This window comes from Cebidichthys violaceus, unplaced genomic scaffold, assembly GCF_023349555.1.
Source record: "Cebidichthys violaceus isolate CVI_PGR_0920_01 unplaced genomic scaffold, fCebVio1.0.p SCAF_3, whole genome shotgun sequence".
Taxonomy (NCBI): Eukaryota; Metazoa; Chordata; class Actinopteri; order Perciformes; family Stichaeidae; genus Cebidichthys; species Cebidichthys violaceus.
The window spans coordinates 2,448,944-2,471,253 of record NW_027176483.1 but is presented as its reverse complement, the minus strand read 5'-3'; the positions used below and the strand labels follow the sequence as shown (position 1 = coordinate 2,471,253).

At 41.6% G+C, this 22,310-nt stretch overlaps 2 protein-coding genes and 1 pseudogene across 2 annotated transcripts; 1 reads left to right on the top strand and 2 right to left on the bottom strand.

Annotated features, from left to right (window-relative positions):
* The first annotated feature begins 991 nt into the window (after positions 1-991).
* On the top strand, positions 992-5,404 carry LOC137881932 (scavenger receptor cysteine-rich type 1 protein M130-like; annotated as a pseudogene).
* Positions 5,405-9,516: 4,112 nt separating this feature from the next.
* LOC137881931 (CD5 antigen-like) lies at positions 9,517-12,921 on the bottom strand. The gene is made up of 5 exons (XM_068724138.1): positions 12,687-12,921; positions 10,983-11,306; positions 10,605-10,889; positions 9,939-10,268; positions 9,517-9,602 (listed from the first exon to the last, which is right to left on the bottom strand). Exons 1-5 carry the CDS (start codon positions 12,919-12,921, stop codon positions 9,517-9,519), a joined length of 1,260 nt encoding a protein of 419 aa, XP_068580239.1.
* Positions 12,922-17,597: 4,676 nt separating this feature from the next.
* On the bottom strand, positions 17,598-21,868 carry LOC137881775 (serine/threonine-protein kinase pim-3-like). The gene is made up of 6 exons (XM_068723876.1): positions 21,535-21,868; positions 20,883-20,992; positions 19,995-20,045; positions 19,391-19,754; positions 19,044-19,220; positions 17,598-18,936 (listed from the first exon to the last, which is right to left on the bottom strand). The coding sequence occupies exons 1-6, from the start codon at positions 21,605-21,607 to the stop codon at positions 18,755-18,757; spliced, it is 957 nt and encodes a 318-aa protein (XP_068579977.1). The 5' UTR covers positions 21,608-21,868; the 3' UTR covers positions 17,598-18,754.
* Between the last annotated feature and the right edge of the window lie 442 nt (positions 21,869-22,310).

The following is a 22,310-nucleotide window of genomic DNA, read 5'->3' as shown; positions in this document are numbered from 1 at the left end:
ATTTGAATAGATTTTAAGTTTGATAAAAAAATATTGAATAAATTAAGAAAAGAGTATATATAATAATAAGTACATCCAAATAAATTTCTAAAGCAAAACTGATTTATATTTACTAAGTATCAGAGCAAAAGTAATTTTGATTTACTCAATATCTGGGTGAACTTGATTTGGTTTTATTAATCCTCTGAAGGAAATTTAATAATATTTACTGATTATTTTGAGATAAATTGATAAAAACTGACTAAATATCTGGATAAACGACCAGTCACGCTGCCAATATTCTCAACTACACAGTTAAAGACTGTCAGAGGTGAATTTAATGATGAAATATTATATGAAACTTATAAAAAACTTATAAGGACAGGTACAGGAGAACATTCCTGCCTACTGCTATAAGACTCTATAATAAATCACCTCGGGCCAAATCAAATTGTTAAACCTCTGCACTACTGTTTATTTAGTTGATTTAATATTATTTTGTTATTCTATTCACTGTGTATATAGTGTGTATTTTTATATAACATCTTTATTCTATTATAATTGTATATATTGTGTATTGTGACATGTGTATTTTTCTTGTATTTTTCTTTTTCTTTTTTCTTTATATATAATATTAAGATTTTTATACCTGTAACCTATTGCTGCTCTGGAACCTATTGCTGCTTGTAACGAAATAATTTCTATCTATCTATCTATCTATCTATCTATCTATCTATCTATCTATCTATCTATCTATCTATCTATCTATCTATCTATCTATCTATCTATCTATCTATCATTTCTGGTCTGTTTCTCTGCTGCGTTGGTGCTCAGCCCTCTGGTATCTCCGGACCGGGTAGCCTACCTTTGGACTACTGGAACAAAAAAAGATGAGCTCACTCTCCCTCCACCTTAGCTAGGCTAACATTAGCATATAGCAGACACCTGTAACGCCTGGAAGGGTGTAGCCAATCGAAGGCAGAGTAGGGGGCGGGTCTTTCCACAAGGCATTATGGGTAGATGCCCCCTGCATCCTGTCCCCTCCATTTACTGCCTGATAATAATCAATATAATACGTTGTTATCATGAGTAGTAGTGAGCTAATGACTGCTTCTGTCTGAAAGGTTCTCACACTGAAGTACACTCAAACAACACAAAGCTCTGCTCTGTCTTCTGAGGGAACGGGCTAAATAAGAATAAAAAATTAAATAAAAAATAATCACAATTGTTTCTTGTCTTTTACATATTGTCATATCAAATATTACCTTTTAATCTACTCTACTGTGATTGGCTGAAAAAGAAGGAGACATCAAAAAACAGTGTTGTTTTTAAATGCAGGTTCAACTGTCTGAATATAAATGTAACAACATCACAATATGTTTTAGATGAAAATTGTAAATACATTTACAAACAAATATTTGTGTATTTTTTTAAAATTTACTTAAAACAACAAATATGTGTCTATTTCTCCAGGACTCCAGGCTGAAGGAACTCACAAATCAACAGGTAAAAAGAGAAAGAAAAGAGAAAGAAAGAACCAATGAAGCAGAATCAGCATTCAAGTTTTAGTTTGATATTTTATTAATTAAATTCATCTCTTTACTGACGACTCTCTTGTTTCTGTTCAGAAGCTGTCAGGTTGGTGGGAGGAGACAGTCGCTGTGCAGGAACACTGGAGATGAAACATGAAGGAAACTGGAGACGAGTATCTGACTCTGACTGGAGCCTGAAGGAAGCAGCTGTTTTCTGTAGAGAGCTGGACTGTGGCTCTGCTTTTTCCATCAGACAGGGAGAGGAGTCCTCAGAGAGATCTGTGTGGAGGATCGACTCTAACTGTGTTCAGTCTGGATCTGCTCTGAGAGATTGTTTAACATCATCTTCCTCTTTCTCCATCGTGGATCTCACCTGCTCAGGTAAGCCCATCAGTGACATCATCTATGGCAGTAATGTATCCAGGTTGACACATTCAGCAGCTAGAATGGCAGCAGACTTGTCTGATGAGCTGCTGCCTCAGTAAATCAGGTGCTGAATGCACCAAGATATCTTTATATTAGCGCTGGGCAAGTTAACTCGTTATTATCGCGTTAACGCATTAATTAATTAACGGCGACAATTATATCATCGCGCATTAACACAGTTTTTTTTAAATGCAATACACACCGTTGACGCCAGCAATTCACCCAAACAAACGGTGGAGGAAGGCTTCAGCAGACTACGTTGGATGCAGCATGTGGGAGAATAAACAAAAGTATGAAAAGCTAACAAACGCCACAGAGAAGTGGATAGATGCAAACTGCAGGTCGATTAGTATTGTGGAAGATGTCGGTCTGAGGATCGTTCTTATGATGAACGAATGACGGCACGAATGAGCCTCCCTCCAGACGCACCATCACAAGAAGAACACACGAGTTGTATGAAAAGGAGAGGACTACAAAAGAGACGGCGTTACAACGTGCACCGACTGTCACTCTCCATGGAGACTACTGGACATCGCTGGGTAACCGTCATCACCTCGGAGTTACAGTGCATTATATTGATGAACAGTGGGAGCTGCGTTCACATGCTCTGACTGTCATGAAAACAGACAGACATTTTGCTGAAACGTGTGCGGAACATTTTATTCATGTTGTACAGCAGTGGAACGTTTAAATAAAGTCACACACTGAGCACAGATAGTGAAGAAATATAACTGATACTGTGTGAAGAATACTGCTGTTAAAAAACACCTGATCTGTTTAAAGTGTTTGCAAACCAAATGTTATTGCACTTTTGTTCATATAGCAGTACTTTTAAAATAAAAGTGCACAATACACTACTTTTGAATTAATTATTGAACTTTGCGCACAACAATGCGATTAATCGCGATTAGAAATGTTAATCGTTGCCCAGCACTACTTTATATATGAAACCTCCATGTGTGCTGCTTCAGAAGTCCTCTGGGCCAACCACCAACCACCCTGAAAGGACTCCTCCTTCAGCTTCACAGCTTTCTTATTCATTGGTTTCCACCAGCAGCTTCTTTGGTTTCCACCATAACAGGCACCAATGACCTACTGGACACAACTTTGAGCAGCTCAGCTCAGCCGGGGGTTCGTCAGTACCTCCACACCGTCCTTCAGCCTGGACACTCCTTCAGGAGAGAGTCCAGCCCCATCTCTTTTACATTTTAGGGATCATTTTATGAACAGATTTATATTCTGGGTCACAGATCTTCTAAGAAAAATAAGACAGAATGTTATTTAATGTCTGGTGTCTTTTATCTCTCTCTCGTTCATCTTCTATTATCTCTCCAGACTCTGTCAGGCTGGTGAATGGGACTAGTGTGTGCTCAGGCAGACTGGAGGTGAAGTCTAACCAGTCTAACCAGTGGTGGTCTTCAGTGTGTGAAGATGACTTTGACCAGAAGGATGCAGAGGTGGTCTGTAGGGAGCTTGGCTGTGGAGCTACATCAGTCCTCCAGGGGGCGCTCTATGGAGAAGTGGAGGCTCCAATGTGGACCAAAGAGTTCCAGTGTGGAGGCAATGAGTCTGCTCTCCTGGACTGCAGAAGCTCAGGCTCAGATAGAAACACCTGCTCACCTGGCAAAGCTGTTGGACTCACCTGCTCAGGTAGAAGAGGAGCTGCAGCTTTGATCTGGTTCATTTCTGTTCTACTGAAACTCACTTTGTTCTTTTACTGACGACTCTCTTGTTTCTGTTCAGAACCTCTCAGGTTGGTGGGAGGAGCCAGTCGCTGTGCAGGAACACTGGAGGTGAAACATCAAGGAGACTGGAGACCAGTATATGGCTCTGGCTGGACCCTGAAGGAAGCAGATGTTTTCTGTAGAGAGCTGGACTGTGGCTCTGCTGTTTCTATAGGACAGAGAAAGGAGTCCTCAGTGAGATCTGTGTGGTGGATCGACTCTGACTGTGTTCAGTCTGGATTTGCTCTGAGAGATTGTTTAATATCAGATTCGTCTTCCTCCATCCTGGATCTCATCTGCTCAGGTAAGCCCATTAGTGACATCATCAATGACATCATCTCTGACAGCAATGTTTCCAGTATGTTCCTTCCTCTGTCACAGTGACAGTCAGTGGGGTGACTGAACTGTAAAGTTATCCTGGACAACGACATCCTGAAGTGTAGAAAGGTGGGCTTGATTCTAGAAGCTTCAAACCCCCCTTAGACTGCTGAGCTCCACATGGCAGGACACACCTGTCTGTCTGTCTGTCTGTCTGTCTGTCAGTCAGACCTGTGACATCACATCCTTCTTCAGGGTCCATCTCGTTCAACGGAGGGTAAACGTGAACTTTCATCATCCCTCTGTGTTTACAGACCTGCTGCTTCAGCCAATCATCACTGTGTCCTCCTCAATGTACGGGGTCTCCGGGGCCCAGCAGCAGGAGGCTTGGGCGCTCAGGCGCTCCACCTTCACCATCTCCTGCTCCATCCAGCCACAGTACCCAAATGGCTCCTTCCAGCTCACCTTCACCTCCTCCAACTCAGCACACAACTACACCCAGCCAGCTCTCAATCACTCCGCCCACTTCCTGTTTCCTGCTGCAGAGCCCGCCCACCAAGGAAGCTACAGCTGTGTTTATCACCTCTATGTTTTTAATCATAACTTCTCCTCTGAGAGCCGTCTGCTCTCCCTCACTGTCTTAGGTAAGCTGACTGTTTACATGTATGATTGGTCCAAACTGACTGAAGATGATCAGCTGACCACAGAATCCATGCATGTTGTTGTTTCTGGAATGACTCTGTGACTCCTGTCATAGTGTTTCACATGTCATATAGTAACCAAACCTAAACACAGTCTATAAAAGGCAACAGCTAACAATATACTCTAGGACAGAGCAGGTTTGGTTACCAGGATAACTCTGGTTCTCTGAGAACTGAAGCACTTTCTGACGTGACCAATCACAAAGCTCCACTGCCACCACATCGGTCATAACACCCCTCAGCCCTCAACTCTTCATTTTCAAGTGTAGTTCCTCCACCTATCAGAAGCAAGAAGGGTGGTGTGCTCCGATACCTCACTCAGGTATCAGAGCACACCACCACCAGGAACCAGGGTGATCCTGGAAACCAAACGTTGAGACAGTCGTTAACGTGTTAATGTGTGTCAGTGATTGTAGATTTCAGGGTCAATGGAGCTGTTGGACTCATGATGTCATGTGATGCGATGACTGTCCATGTGTTTGTTCAGATCCATTACCTCTGATCATCAAAGCGATTGTCCTGCCGCTGACTCTGCTGGTGGTGAACGTTGCCCTTTACTCCTACTGTAAGGTACTGACACACGTCTGTTGTTTAGACCAGCGACTGAAATGAAGCTCTCGCTCTGTGTTCAGTGAACTGAAGATAAGACTGTGCTGTCATGTCTCTCCAGGCCAACAGGGGGCAGATGCCGTGCAGACAGAAGAACACTGAGCTGGGTCCTTAGAACCTGGGTGTTCCTGCAGCTGAAGAAGAAGGAGCTCAGGGAGCAGAGTAGCTCCTCCATGGAGCTCATCTCACATCCAGATGGATCTCTAACACACAACCACCATCATCTCCCTTTTATACGCATGTTCCCTTGAAACAAGAAGGCTGAATATTATATCACATTATTATAGCCTGTCTTTCTTACTCTCAACAATGTGTTGGTCTCTCCATACCTTCTGACTTCCTGTCTGTGGCTCTCAGCTCCAAGCCCATTGGTTACTGCTGAAGACGTGAATCTTTAAAAACACCTCACAGATATAAAGTTTCATTTGAAAACTAGACTTGAGAGCAGGTTTACTAGAGTCCAAGCAGAAACCAAAGACTATCAGGATCAATGTTAATGTGATATATTAGAATGAACATGAAACATTGACATTTATCTTCTACATTCTGTAGAGCGATACTCAATGTTGACAATCTGTTGGTGTTTGTCTTTTAAAAAATATAATGAACTTCATGACTTCACTTATTGTAGTGAGCAACATTTTGGCAGCAGGACAACATTCACATCACTCTCTCTGTAGTTGCATTATGGCTCTTCGGGTTTGATTTTTTAACTTTTTGTGGTTGTTTTGAGTTTCTTTCTCACTGCCCATGCCTTTTGTTAAATCGGTCCATTTAAGATGATATTTACACTCTGTGAATTTTGGCAAACCTTTCTGAACTGTGTTTCTGTGACATTTGATGATCTTTAATTTCACAAGAAGCTGCTGACTGATTGCAGATTGTGCAACTGTTTCCATGACCACCAGGCCAGGCTGAGATGTTCGTATCAGATTAAAGTTGTCAGCGTCTTCTTATTATTTCCGGTACATGTTTCAACATCAGCAGAGAGACATTACAGCTGCAACTAAGCATAATATTAATAGCTGACGAATCCATCAGTTATGTTTTTAAAGTAATCAATCATTGAGTGTATAAAACACGAGTGGTGTTTCGTGCATCTTCAAATGTCTTGGTTTGTCCGACCAAGAGTCCAAAAGCCAAAGATATTCAGTAGAGTCAAACTTACACACCTGCCTTTCACTTTTCAGAGGTAAAATACAAGAAAGTCTTGTTGGAGTCCTGATCCAGACCCCTCCAGAACCAGTTCTATCATAACCAATTCTCTACAGTCCCTAACCACGGCCAAAGATGATCCGACTGGACTCATGTTCAACAAGTAGTACTAGTACTAAATGTATCTGTACAATACAAGTATGAGTGTTTAGTTTTATGTATGTGTTCATATTTTATTCAGATTGTTTGATTAGGAGGATATTTTGTATAAAAATCTCTTTAGCACAAAAGTAATCAAAATACTTAACAACAGTAAGCAAAGTTCTTATGAAAGGAGAAGGGGTGTGTGCCAATTATCGCGGTATCACACTACTCAGCCTCCCTGGTAAAGTCTACTCCAAGGTGCTGGAAAGGAGGGTTCGGCCCGTAGTCGAACCTCGGATTGAAGAGGAACAATGCCGATTCCGTCCTGGAGGTGGACCAACGGACCAGCTCTTCACTCTCGCAAGGATCCTGGAGGGGGCTTGGGAATACGCCCATCCGGTCTACATGTGTTTTGTGGACCTGGAGAAGGCGTATGACCGGGTCCCCCGGGAGATACTGTGGGAGGTGCTGCGGGAGTATGGGATGAGGGGGCCACTTCTGGGGGCCATCCAATCCCTGTAAGCCCAAAGCAAGAGCTGTGTCCGGGTTCTCGGCCGTAAGTTGGACTCGTTTCCGGTGAGGGTTGGCCTCCACCAGGGCTGCGCTTTGTCACCAATCCTGTTTGTGGTATTCATGGACAGGATATCGAGGTGTAGTCGTGGGCAGGAGTGTTTACAGTTCGGTGGGCTGAGGATTGCAACGCTGCTGTTTGCAGATGATGTGGTCCTGATGTCTTCATCGGGCTGTGACCTCCAGCACTCACTGGATTGGTTCGCAGCCAAGTGTGAAATGGTTGGGATGAGGATCAGCACCTCTAAATCTGAGGCCATGGTTCTCAGCAGAAAACCGGTGGATTGCCCACTCCGGGTAGGGAATGAGTCCTTACCCCAAGTGAAGGAGTTCAAGTACTTCGGGGTCTTGTTCGCGAGTGAGGGAACAATGGGAGCAGCTGGGGCGGTATTGCAGTCGCTCTACCGCATCGTTGTGGCGAAAAGAGAGCTGAGCTGCAAGGCAAAGCTCTCTATCTTCCGGGCAATCTTTGTTCCTACCCTCACCTATGGTCATGTGAACTGGGTCATGACCGAAAGAATTAGATCGCAGGTACAAGCAGCCAAAATGGGTTTCCTCAGGAGGGTGGCTGGCATCTCCCTTAGAGATAGGGTGAGAAGTTCGGTCATCAGTGAGGGACTCGGAGTAGAGCCGCTGCTCCTTTGCGTGGAAAGGAGCCAGTTGAGGTGGTTCGGTCATCTGGTAAGGATGCCACCTGGGTGCCTCCCTAGGGAGGTGTTCCAGGCACGACCGGCTGGGAGGAGACCCCGAGGGAGGCCCAGGACCAGGTGGAGGGACTATATCTCCAAACTGGCCTGGGAGCGCCTCGGGATCCCCCAGTCAGAGCGGGCTGATGTGGCACCGGGAAAGGGAGGTTTGGGGTCCCCTGCTGGAGCGGTTGCCCCCGCGACCCGATCCCGGATAAGCGGTCGAAGATGAGATGAGATGAGGTAAACTTATGAAATAAGAAAAACCCATAATTACAACAATCTTATTAATAAGAAAAATCCTTAATTACATAATATTAGAAATTCATGAAGTACAAAATAAGCAAAATTGTAATGAAAAAGGTCACTTCAATAACAAAATCAAGCGAAACGCTCATGATTTAAGCAAAATCCTTTATTATAATTTTTTTTGAATTCCTTCATTACAAAATTAAATCAATTTACGAAGAACAAAAATTAGCTAAATAACTAATATCCTTAATAACAAAATTAACCAAAATGCATATGATAAGTAAAACCCTCTAATTGTAAAAAAAACAAGCAAAATCAAAACTTACAATTTTCTAATGATGTAAGCAAAATCCTTAATTCTAAAAAATAAGCAGAATCATTAATAACAACTTAATTACAAAATGAAGTAAAATCATAAAGTACAACTATGAGCAAACTAGTAACATTTCTGAATCTCAAATAAATGAGTTTTTAGGGGCTGATCACAGTGGGACATTGTTCCAATTTGCATTATTATGATTATCTTTTAGCTAAATGTTGTCCTGCTGCCAAAATGTTGCTCACTACAATAAGTCATAAAGTTCATTATATTTTTTAAAAGACAAACAACAACAGATTGTCAACATTGAGTATCGCTCTACAGAATGTAGAAGATAAATGTCAATGTTTCATGTTCATTCTAATATATCACATTAACATTGATCCTGATAGTCTTTGGTTTCTGCTTGGACTCTGGTAAACCTGCTCTCAAGTCTAGTTTTCAAATGAAACTTTATATCTGTGAGGTGTTTTTAAAGATTCACGTCTTCAGCAGTAACCAATGGGCTTGGAGCTGAGAGCCACAGACAGGAAGTCAGAAGGTATGGAGAGACCAACACATTGTTGAGAGTAAGAAAGACAGTCTATAATAATGTGATATAATATTCAGCCTTCTTGTTTCAAGGGAACATGCGTATAAAAGGGAGCTGATGGTGGTTGTGTGGTAGAAATCATCTGGATGTGAGATGAGCTCCTTGGAGGAGCTACTCTGCTCCCTGAGCTCCTTCTTCTTCAGCTGCAGGAACACCCAGGTTCTAAGGACCCAGCTCAGTGTTCTTCTGTCTGCACGGCATCTGCCCCCTGTTGGCCTGGAGAGACATGACAGCACAGTCTTATCTTCAGTTCACTGAACACAGAGCGAGAGCTTCATTTCAGTCGCTGGTCTAAACAACAGACGTGTGTCAGTACCTTACAGTAGGAGTAAAGGGCAACGTTCACCACCAGCAGAGTCAGCGGCAGGACGATCGCTTTGATGATCAGAGGTAATGGATCTGAACAAACACATGGACAGTCATCGCATCACATGACATCATGAGTCCAACAGCTCCATTGACCCTGAAATCTACAATCACTGACACACATTAACACGTTAACGACTGTCTCAACGTTTGGTTTCCAGGATCACCCTGGTTCTCTGAGTGAGGTATCGGAGCACACCGCCCTTCTTGCTTCTGATAGGTGGAGGAACTACACTTGAAAATGAAGAGTTGAGGGCTGAGGGGTGTTATGACCGATGTGGTGGCAGTGGAGCTTTGTGATTGGTCACATCAGAAGGTGCTTCAGTTCTCAGAGAACCAGAGTTATCCTGGTAACCAAACCTGCTCTGTCCTAGAGTATATTGTTAGCTGTTGCCTTTTATAGACTGTGTTTAGGTTTGGTTACTATATGACATGTGAAACACTATGACAGGAGTCACAGAGTCATTCCAGAAACAACAACATGCATGGATTCTGTAGTCAGCTGATCATCTTCAGTCGGTCTGGACCAATCATCTTCAAACCTGCATGTAAACAGTCAGCTTACCCAACACAGTGAGGGAGAGCAGACGGCTCTCAGAGGAGAAGTTATGATTAAAAACATAGAGGTGATAAACACAGCTGTAGCTTCCTTGGTGGGCGGGCTCTGCAGCAGGAAACAGGAAGTGGGCGGAGTGATTGAGAGCTGGCTGGGTGTAGTTGTGTGCTGAGTTGGAGGAGGTGAAGGTGAGCTGGAAGGAGCCATTTGGGTACTGTGGCTGGATGGAGCAGGAGATGGTGAAGGTGGAGCGCCTGAGCGCCCAAGCCTCCTGCTGCTGGGCCCCGGAGACCCCGTACATTGAGGAGGACACAGTGATGATTGGCTGAAGCAGCAGGTCTGTAAACACAGAGGGATGATGAAAGTTCACGTTTACCCTCCGTTGAACGAGATGGACCCTGAAGAAGGATGTGATGTCACAGGTCTGACTGACAGACTGAAAGACAGACAGACAGACAGACAGACAGGTGTGTCCTGCCAGGTGGAGCTCAGCAGTCTATGGAGGGTTTGAAGCTTCTAGAATCAAGCCCACCTTTCTACACTTCAGGATGTCGTTGTCCTGGATGACTTTACAGTTCAGTCACCCCACTGACTGTCACTGTGACAGAGGAAGGAACATACTGGAAACATTGCTGTCAGAGATGATGTCATTGATGATGTCACTGATGGGCTTACCTGAGCAGATGAGATCCAGGATGGAGGAAGACGAATCTGATATTAAACAATCTCTCAGAGCAGCTCCAGACTGAACACAGTCAGAGTCGATCCACCACACAGATCTCACTGAGGACTCCTTTCTCTGTCCTATAGAAACAGCAGAGCCACAGTCCAGCTCTCTACAGAAAACAGCTGCTTCCTTCAGGGTCCAGTCAGAGTCATCTACTGGTCTCCAGTCTCCTTCATGTTTCCCCTCCAGTGTTCCTGCACAGCGACTGGCTCCTCTCACCAACCTGACAGGTTCTGAACAGAAACAAGAGAGTCGTCAGTAAAAGAACAAAGTGAGTTTCAGTAGAACAGATATGAACCAGATCAAAGCTGCAGCTCCTCTTCTACCTGAGCAGGTGAGTCCAACAGCTTTGCCAGGTGAGCAGGTGTTTCTATCTGAGCCTGAGCTTCTACAGTCCAGGAGAGCAGACTCATTGCCTCCACACTGGAACTCTTTGGTCCACATTGGAGCCTCCACTTCTCCATAGAGCGCCCCCTGGAGGACTGAAGGAGCCCCACAGTCAAGCTCCCTACAGACCACCTCTGCATCCTGCTGGTCAAAGTCATCTTCACACACTGAGGACCACCGCTGGTTAGACTGGTTAGACTGGTTAGACTTCACCTCCAGTCTGCCTGAGCACACACTAGTCCCATTCACCAGCCTGACAGAGTCTGGAGAGATAATAGAAGATGAACGAGAGAGAGATAAAAGACACCAGACATTAAATAACATTCTGTCTTATTTTTCTTAGAAGATCTGTGACCCAGAATATAAATCTGTTCATAAAATGATCCCTAAAATGTAAAAGAGATGGGGCTGGACTCTCTCCTGAAGGAGTGTCCAGGCTGAAGGACGGTGTGGAGGTACTGACGAACCCCCGGCTGAGCTGAGCTGCTCAAAGTTGTGTCCAGTAGGTCATTGGTGCCTGTTATGGTGGAAACCAAAGAAGCTGCTGGTGGAAACCAATGAATAAGAAAGCTGTGAAGCTGAAGGAGGAGTCCTTTCAGGGTGGTTGGTGGTCGGCCCAGAGGACTTCTGAAGCAGCACACATGGAGGTTTCATATATAAAGTAGTGCTGGGCAACGATTAACATTTCTAATCGCGATTAATCGCATTGTTGTGCGCAAAGTTCAATAATTAATTCAAAAGTAGTGTATTGTGCACTTTTATTTTAAAAGTACTGCTATATGAACAAAAGTGCAATAACATTTGGTTTGCAAACACTTTAAACAGATCAGGTGTTTTTTAACAGCAGTATTCTTCACACAGTATCAGTTATATTTCTTCACTATCTGTGCTCAGTGTGTGACTTTATTTAAACGTTCCACTGCTGTACAACATGAATAAAATGTTCCGCACACGTTTCAGCAAAATGTCTGTCTGTTTTCATGACAGTCAGAGCATGTGAACGCAGCTCCCACTGTTCATCAATATAATGCACTGTAACTCCGAGGTGATGACGGTTACCCAGCGATGTCCAGTAGTCTCCATGGAGAGTGACAGTCGGTGCACGTTGTAACGCCGTCTCTTTTGTAGTCCTCTCCTTTTCATACAACTCGTGTGTTCTTCTTGTGATGGTGCGTCTGGAGGGAGGCTCATTCGTGCCGTCATTCGTTCATCATAAGAACGATCCTCAGACCGACATCTTCCACAATACTGATCGACCTGCAGTTTGCATCTATCCACTTCTCTGTGGCGTTTGTTAGCTTTTCATACTTTTGTTTATTCTCCCACATGCTGCATCCAACGTAGTCTGCTGAAGCCTTCCTCCACCGTTTGTTTGGGTGAATTGCTGGCGTCAACGGTGTGTATTGCATTTAAAAAAAACTGTGTTAATGCGCGATGATATAATTGTCGCCGTTAATTAATTAATGCGTTAACGCGATAATAACGAGTTAACTTGCCCAGCGCTAATATAAAGATATCTTGGTGCATTCAGCACCTGATTTACTGAGGCAGCAGCTCATCAGACAAGTCTGCTGCCATTCTAGCTGCTGAATGTGTCAACCTGGATACATTACTGTGATAGATGATGTCACTGATGAGCTTACCTGAGCAGGTGAGATCCACGATGGAGGAAGAGGAATGTGATGTTAAACACTCTCTCAGAGCAGATCCAGACTGAACACAGTTAGAGTCGATCCACCACACAGATCTCACTGAGGACTCCTCTCCCTGTCTGATGGAAAAAGCAGAGCCACAGTCCAGCTCTCTACAGAAAACAGCTGCTGTCTTCAGGGTCCAGTCAGAGTCAGATACTCGTCTCCAGTTTCCTTCATGTTTCATCTCCAGTGTTCCTGCACAGCGACTGGCTCCTCCCACCAACCTGACAGCTTCGGAACAGAAACAAGAGAGTCGTCAGTAAAGAGATGAATTTAATTAATAAAATATCAAACTAAAACTTTAATGCTGATTCTGCTTCATTGGTTCTTTCTTTCTCTTTTCTTTCTCATTTTACCTGTTGATGTGTGATTTCCTTCAGCTGGGAGTCCTGGAGAAATAGACACATATTTGTTGTTTTAAGTTAATGTGAAAAAAATACACAAATATTTGTTTGTAAATGTATTTACATTGTTCATCTAAAAAATATTGTGATGTTGTTACATTTATATTCAGACAGTTGAACCTGCATTTAAAAACAACACTGTTTTTTGATGTCTCCTTCTTATTCAGCCAATCACAGTAGAGTAGATTAAAGGGTAATATTTGATATGACAATATGTAAAAGACAAGAAACAATTGTGATTATTTTTTATTTAATTTTTTATTCTTATTTAGCCCGTTCCCTCAGAAGACAGAGCAGAGCTTTGTGTTGTTTGAGTGTACTTCAGTGTGAGAACCTTTCAGACAGAAGCAGTCATTAGCTCACTACTACTCATGATAACAACGTATTATATTGATTATTATCAGGCAGTAAATGGAGGGGACAGGATGCAGGGGGCATCTACCCATAATGCCTTGTGGAAAGACCCGCCCCCTACTCTGCCTTCGATTGGCTACACCCTTCCAGGCGTTACAGGTGTCTGCTATATGCTAACGTTAGCCTAGCTAAGGTGGAGGGAGAGTGAGCTCATTTTTTTTGTTCCAGTAGTCCACAGGTAGGCTACCCGGTCCGGAGATACCAGAGGGCTGAGCACCAACGCAGCAGAGAAATAGACCAGAAATGTAAGTTTTCTATAAGTTTCGTATAATATTTCATCATTAAATTCACCTCTGACAGTCTTTAACTGTGTAGTTGAAAATATTGGCAGCGTGACTGGTCGTTTATCCAGATATTTAGTAAGCTTTTATCAATTTATCTCAAAATAATCAGTAAATATAATAAAATTTCCTTCAGAGGATTAATAAAACCAAATCAAGTTCACCCAGATATTGAGTAACTCAAAATTACTTTTGCTCCGATACTCAGTAAATATAAATCAGTTTTTCTTTAGAAATTGATTTGGATATACTTATTATTATTATTCTATATATACTCTTTTTTAATTTATTCAATATTTTTTTATCAAACTTAAAATCTATTCAAATATATGTGTCACTTTATTGCCATCATTTTTTAATTATATGTATATATATATTTACACACATACATATACATCTATATATGAATATATATATATATATATATATATATATATATATATATATATATTTATATTTATATATATTATTATGTATAATTTTTTTAAATTTTAAATGAAAACGAAAAAAGCAGGGTTGTCATGTTTGGTTTGATCATAAAAATACTGTCAAGTGAAGTACTGGATTATACTATAGTCCAAACTAAGTGTCACAAGTCCATACTTCCAAGTACTCAAGTCTGTACTTGGCGTACTTGGTATTGAGAAAGGCCCGAGGTTAACAACAGCCTCACTGATCACATGCTGCATCGTTTCCTGTCTGTTAGTCATGAGTGTGAATCTATGGAGGACTCTACCACCAACACTATAAAACACAGCACACAGAGACCATTACTGAATATACATTCATTACAGGAATATTGATTTACTACAATTATAATCAATGACTCTATGATTAGATTAATTTTTTGGGGATTTTAACTTGAATGTGTTCGATTTGACAAAGTTCAGGAAACATCATCACGATTTATAAACCAAGAGGAAACGTTCGTGGTGTTTTTATTTAAACATGGAGCCGGTACAGTTCATGCAGTCAATAATTAATGACACATCGATTTATATTTTTCAGTAGGAAGTTTTTTATTTGATTGCAATAATCTTGAACTGTTTTGTGAAATTTCAATGAAATAGTTTTTCAGTTTTACTGTTTCTTTCGTGTGTTTGTAGCTGAAATGTTGACCTTACATGGTTCAACACGTTTTGAAATATTTTGTCACAAGTTTCTAATTCAAACCTGTATTTGTTCACAATCCATTTGTATTTAGTCTGTAGTAGTGTTGCATTCCAGTTGCTGAGCGTTTTAATTTAATGTTATATGTAATGTTAATACGTTTGATGAATTCATTTGGATACTTTTAAATTACTTTTTTTTGTGTTACTTTATGAAAATATCAAAATAAGACTTTATTGTTGCTCAATCACAATCCATTACAGTCTGTCCATCTAATCAATCTATTGCACTGTAGCCTCTTCTAGTTATATGTACTGAACATGATTACTATGATACTAAGAACTATTTACTACTTTAACTTCAATACAGACTGTTGACAAAAACTCTTTTTTGTATTTGAAGTAAAAATGCAAATATTCAGCATAAATCCTGTTATTATTAATGTTGGCAGGTGGTGCGACTGCTAAATGTCAGGTGGTGGAACACGGTAAAACATTAATTTAGAGCAATAAATAATAGGTTAAGGTGACCAAATGGTTCATAACTATAATCATTATTATATTCCATGTATTCATTTGTACATTTGTATCATTATTTTTCTCAGTTTAAACGTAAAATCGAATGCTTAAGATACCAAAAACCTGGACAATAGAATGCAATAATCTTAATTTATTATAAATATAAAACACATTTACAAAATAAGTATGTGTTCGGCACTTTAGACACTCTGAGGGATACTTGTCAAAGTATTAGTGATAATGAATAGTATGAATATATATATATATATATATTTAGAAATATGCGGTAGTGCCACCTGACATTTTTTAGTTGAAGTTAAAAAATACTGTTAAAAATATATTTAACCACTTTGAAAAGTGAACAAATTAGACCTTTTTTGTGAGTTTAAACACATTGTTCACAAATATGCATTTCATCCAATTTGAAAAGAGTTATTTGTGGTTGACCCATGTGTGTGTGTGTGTGTGTGTGTGTGTGTGTGTGTGTGTGTGTGTGTGTGTGTTCTCTGATTTAAAGATACAACAGAAATATTGTAATAAAACACATCATCTCTAATTCAGAGTCCTACCTGAGATCCACAACAACAACAGCAGCATCATCAACAGGTGATCCATGACGTCCAGGTGGACCGTCTCTCTGCCCGTCTGTCTCTGATTGTCTCATGTGCTGTCCTCAGTTTATGTCTGCGTACAGGACAAGGTGGAGCTTTACTGAGACTCGTCTTTAGTTTTGCAGATCATATTCACACCTTTCTGAACTGCGGTTGTGTGAAACTGATTATATCTGATTTCACAAGAAGCTGCTGACTGACCGCAGACATAGGAATGTTTCCATGACAACCAGGACAGGCTGAGATGTATATCAGATTAATGCTGTCGGTGTTTTCTCATCATTTCCGATAGATGTGTTAACATCAGCAGTTACAGCTACAAACTACTACTACTACTAGTCAGGAAGTCTAAATACTTCAATTTATTAGCTGTTGATATGGTGATATTTGGTTCTTATTCATTTGAATATTAATCAAAATTGATAGTTTAGTATTAGCAATGTTATGAGTTTACCTTAAATGGCTGTAATGTTCCTTTGGTAAAAAAGGTGATTTCCTGTTAATTACATTGTATCATTTTGATAATAAATAATTACTTTTAGTCAACATTTTAACTCGTCGTCCGCATAGAAACTATATTTTGTATTAAAAAGTTTAATTTGCCAGAATTTCATAAAGATAAAATACAAAAATACAAAAAGAATCCCTCTCAATGATCTCTTATGGCCCACTAGAAGTGTGTGGTGGGGTCTGTTTTCTCTGTTCGGGATGTTTCTGGGTGTCATGTGTGTCCGCCAGTCAAAGTACCGATCCACATTCAGAGTGAACAGTGACGGTTTGAATTCAAGCAGTGACTACAACAACCAGCTATTCCTACAACACATGTGCACAAAATAATCACAGAACGTGCTGCTTAAAATATAAGAGTTTACTTCTTTACCATCACTGATTAACACCAATGATATAAATCAACACACATCTAATATACAACTACAAGCAGACTACGTGTGTGTGTGTGCGCACAGAAATACCACTGGTTAAGTATTTGGATCCAAGTAAAATTACTTTTGTTTTGTGTCAAAATAAAAATATACAGATACATTTTATTTCAAACAAAAATGTGGATGAAAAAAAAATCATGAATGCCCCACAAACGATTTAATCTTGACGCACTTTGAACTAGAAGACCATAACATTGTAGGTGTCCACGTGTTCACTGAGGGGTTTGTTTGCCCATTTCGTGGAGCTTCAATGATTATTAAATGGATTACCTTCAATTCAGCAATTAAATCATCAATAAATTATATTTTTATATTAAGTTTTTCAGCAATTTCAACATACATTGCCTTAATGGAAGACTATGAGACTTCTTTAACCCTTGAAATGAGAAATAAAGAGTTGTGTCTTCCTATATTGTTCATTTCATTATCAATTAAATAGTCTCAAAATTAAGTGTTTGTTCAGGGCGGTCATGAACAAAAGTTCAAATTCATGTATTTTGCGCCTCTATTAGACTTAATTATTTATGTATTTTTTTTTTTTTTTTTTTAAAGGTATAAGAGGAAACAAATCACACAGAAAATCCGTTTATATACAAACAAGTTTTATTCAAAAAACATCCATGAAAAAATAGTTTGAACTAACATGAACTAACAGAATCAGAATGTGAGGAATCCTGATTCTGATTTTATTCCCGTTTTCAGGAGAAAAAATAAAAAATTACAAAAAGTAAAAACATTTTAGAAAAGTTCAACAACTTAAATAAATAAACAAATGATGAGGAATGTTTCTTTACTAAAGAAATATATATATATATATATAAAAAAAATATAAAAAAATATATATACACAAATGTAAACAAACGCATACAGTATATTAAAAAATATAATACTGAATATTTGCATTGACTGTGCATTTTACACCCAGAGACCGAGGGCAGAGAGAAGTTTATCAACACAGAACATTTAACAACAGAAACAACCAACCAACCGTCTCCATGAACCGACACTGTAGAAAAATAAAGCTTTACCTGAAGAGGGGAGCAGACATATTAAAAAAAAAACAAAAAAAACATATCTTTTGGGATCAATTTCAGTCTGTAGTTTAAATCGGGGAAAGTCCTCGCCTATTTGTACATCAAACTAAATGTAACACTTCAGTTTGTGATGAAGGAAAATGCAGTAAAAGTATCAAAAAGTCATGTTTTAGCCCATCTCAATGATGACATCACCGGGTGGGCGGGGCTTGTTTAGTTCCTCAGAGAACAGGAAAACGCTCTGACATTTTTGGGAAATCCCGTTCATCCCTTCTTGTTGAGGAGAGTGAAACAAGATCACCACTCTCTACATGCGAGCCTGGAGGCGGTTAGCTTAGCTTAGCATAAAGACTGGAGACCCGACTGCAGCTATAAAACCAATGACTGCGCCGCATCTCGTTCGTTTAAACCGCACAAACAAAAAGAACATTTTCTTTGGAAACTAACTGGATTCAACCACATTTGTTTCAGGTTAGAGTTGAATTATCTGAAGCTCTGACGGACCCTCGACGCCTACAGACCGACTCCTTTTCAAACTCAAGGCACTCTGAACACGAACCCCGACGGGTGTCGAGTCTCTACGAGGAGCTGCTCCGTCCCCCGTGAACAGCAGGGGGGGGCGCTGTGGAGCACAGAGTCACTTAGAAAAAGAAAGGAAAAAAACAAAAAAAAAAACCTCTTCCCAGCAGCCAAACGCTGACCAATCAGAGGCTCTGCTGAGTGGGGGAGGAGTCAGGTGTGATGGCGTGGAGCGTGACGCCGCCGTCGTTGGCGTCCGTGCGCTGCCCGTCGCTGCCGGTCACCCACGTGTGGAGGAGGATCTGCTCCAGGGTCGGCCGGTCAGACGGCTGCTGGCTCAGACACCAGCCAATCAGCTGCTGGCACTCTGAAGTAAAAACAAACAAGGAGGAGATGAAGAACACTCATCTCTGGTTTTGTTCAGACGTCGATGTAAAAACCTGGTCGCGAGATCCCCGTCACGCTCCGGCTCACCCGAGGAGACGTCGCATCTGAAGTAGATCCGTCCTCTCAGGATCTCCTCGTCCTGTTCGAAGGGGATGTCCCCGCACACCATGTCGTACAGCAGCACGCCGAGAGACCACACGGTGGCCGAGCGGCCGTGGTACCGACGGAACCGGATCCACTCCGGGGGACCGTACACCCGCGTGCCTGGAGGGAGGAGAGTTACATCACTACAGGTACAGTGTGTCATTACAGAACCGGCGCATGATGGGAAGGTAGTCACTGACCCGAAACACCTTTCTGATATTTTAAAAACGTCGAGATTTTCAGAAACAATCCCCACGGCTCTTCAGATTCTCTCAGCTGATCGGACTCACCATCGAACTCGGTGTAGGCCCCGTCTTTGAGGAGGGCCCCCGAGCCGAAGTCGATCAGTTTGAGCTGCCCGGTCCTCAGGTCCACCAGCAGGTTCTCGTCCTTGATGTCTCGGTGGACGACGCCGCAGCCGTAGCAGTGACGCACCGCCTCCAGCACCTGCAGGAAGAAGCCGCGCGCCGCCGCCTCGTCCAGCGCGCCGCGCTCCGTGATGTAGTCGAACAGGTCCTGGCTCGGCTCGGGACGCTCCATCACCATCAGCCAGCCGTCCGCCTGCTCCCACCAGTCCAGCAGACGCACCACGCCGCCGAACGCCCCGCCCACTTTCTTCAACAGCACCACCTCCAGAGGAACCACAGCGCCACACTGAGGAAGAAACGGATCATCAGCTCGCTGTGCATGAATTAAAATACATGCAATTACTAAATGTGGGACTAATTAGTCTTTTGACCTTGTAAATAATGCGTTTTAATGGTTCATTGTTGTCATCTTGTACACGGGCACTTTTAATAAAAGGATGAATGAACTAATATAGTAGCTGAAGTGGTGATTAAACTGACAGGAAGCTGTTATACAACAGTTATATATCTGCATGTATGATCTCACCAGAGAGCCCCACTCCGTCACTCTGTCTCTGCACACGTGCTTCACAGCAACCTGCATGTAAACAAACGCCATCAACACACCGTACAGTTATAACACACACTATATAAGAGGGCAGACGATGGTTATCTGTAAAAAAAAACACATAATAAACTGCTATAATATGAATCTCTGACTGTTAACAGTCACACAAAGCTCTTTGTTTTTCTTTCATATTTAATTAAAAAAGCATTTCCCCACCAGTTTTTGGGTAATTTCATAAAAATATGATCAATCATGTAACTATTACCGTTTCCTCGAAGAGAATAAAGCGAAGTAACGCGATTGATTTTCACTATAAGAGGCAGTGTAAGCGTCACAGACCACGTTTCTTTGTGAAAACAAAGACCACATGCCAGGCACACCCGGGGTGAGTCAAGCTACACAGCTGACACGAGGGGAAACCGGAAGTAACGTGGAATAGTCAACGCCTTCCAAATAAAAGCACAAAGTCAAAGCATAATGCGCAGTTGGTTTTCACACATGGGAATTTACCTCGTTGTTTTGATTCTGAACAATAAATATATTAAGAGATCAAGATAAATTAGATTAAGTAAGAAAAACATCACGAAATAGAAATGTAGGTAAATATGAAAGTAGAATATGGGAAAAAAACTAATATGTGTGAAATATATCTGTTATCTACAACAGCTAGGATAATCGGAAGATGTTTTAGTCAATTTACAATTAAAATAACTTTTATATTTTCTAACGCTTTAGTGCTGCTTTTATTTTTGAAGGCAGAAACCGGAAGCCCAGCCGCCTGCGGTGTGTGTAGCTTGACGCGTGCTCGCCCAGCAGCGGCCATGTGCTGCGGGACCAAAACAAAGCGGCTCTCCGCGCTCTTCTTACCGGCAGCCCGTCGGAGAGGCGCGCGGCCGAGTAGACGGTGCCGAACCCCCCGCTGCCGAGCACCGAGCCCAGTCGGTACAGCTTCTCAAACGGCTGCTTCTCCGCTTTGACTAAAGAATAAATAAAAAAATAAAGATATAAAATTGTGTACACACACACACACACACACACACACACACACACACACACACACACACACACACACACAGAGCCAACCGTCCTCAGATGACCCCCGTTGTTTTGTGTCGTTTAAAAATGGCGGACTGTCGGCATCACCATCTCCAATTTAAACGATGTAAACTGTGAGATTTAAGTTTAAACAAACACATACCGATTTGGACAGAGAGTGTTATAACGAGTTACAGTTGTTATAACGAAATAACTACACATTATTGGCACACAACACCTGGCTTTTCAAAATGGCCCCAGACTGTTTTTATTTTAAGGTCACGCTGCAGCACACATCCAGTCTGGGTCTAAAAATGTGTGAATTTAAATTATAATTTAGATTTACTCTGTAGAAATACCACATTTAAGCTTGTTTTAACCTCTACGACGTGAACACGTGATGCTCGGAAGACATCGGCCGAGTTAATTTTAACATATTTTGAATTTAAGATGTTTTTTTTAAAGTTAGTTCTAGGACCGTTACCTTGCTGCAGCTTCGCCGGCACATCCATGCTGGACGAGATGTGAGAGAAGGAGCCCAGCTTAGAGAGCAGCATGCTGCTCGTGGCTTCTCCCAAAAAAGCAATAATGAAAATATTAGCGTATTAGTATCTTCTTCTTCAGGGCCAAAATGAGACGGTTACACGTCGAATATCCATCGGTAATCCGGTCGAGACCAGTCAGACTAGAACTAGCATGCACACAGAAAGCGCGCCACTGGCCGCCCACCACCACTATTTACAAAGATCAGACAGATCCTTCCGCCACGGCGGAACGTTGGAATAAAACCCACAGAACCTTCCGCTTCACAACCAACACTTAACACGTTGATATCCAGTGATGCAACGAGTGGTATCGGCTCGTGGTAGAATTTAAAAGTCGGTGACGCGAAAATTGAACCATAAGCGAATGATAAAGCAGGCGGACTAGTTTTACGTAGTAGAACGAGGCGCAGGGATTCAGAGAGGGTCGCCGCTTCGGCAGTGCTGCGGCCCATGCTTCAAAATAATCACGTAAAAAAAAAAAAAAAATCTTATGTAAAATAATATTTAAAACAATTTGATATATAAGAATAATAATGTCAATAATATAAAGATGTGATAATTATTATAAATAGGTAATTTAGTGACACACACACATGTTTATGTGACACATTCTCATTGTTTACATTCTGGTGAACCCATTGCCCTCGTCTGCAGAGTGTTTCCTACATTTCCCAGAATGCCTTTCAAAAACACCACGGTCACACGCATGGGACAG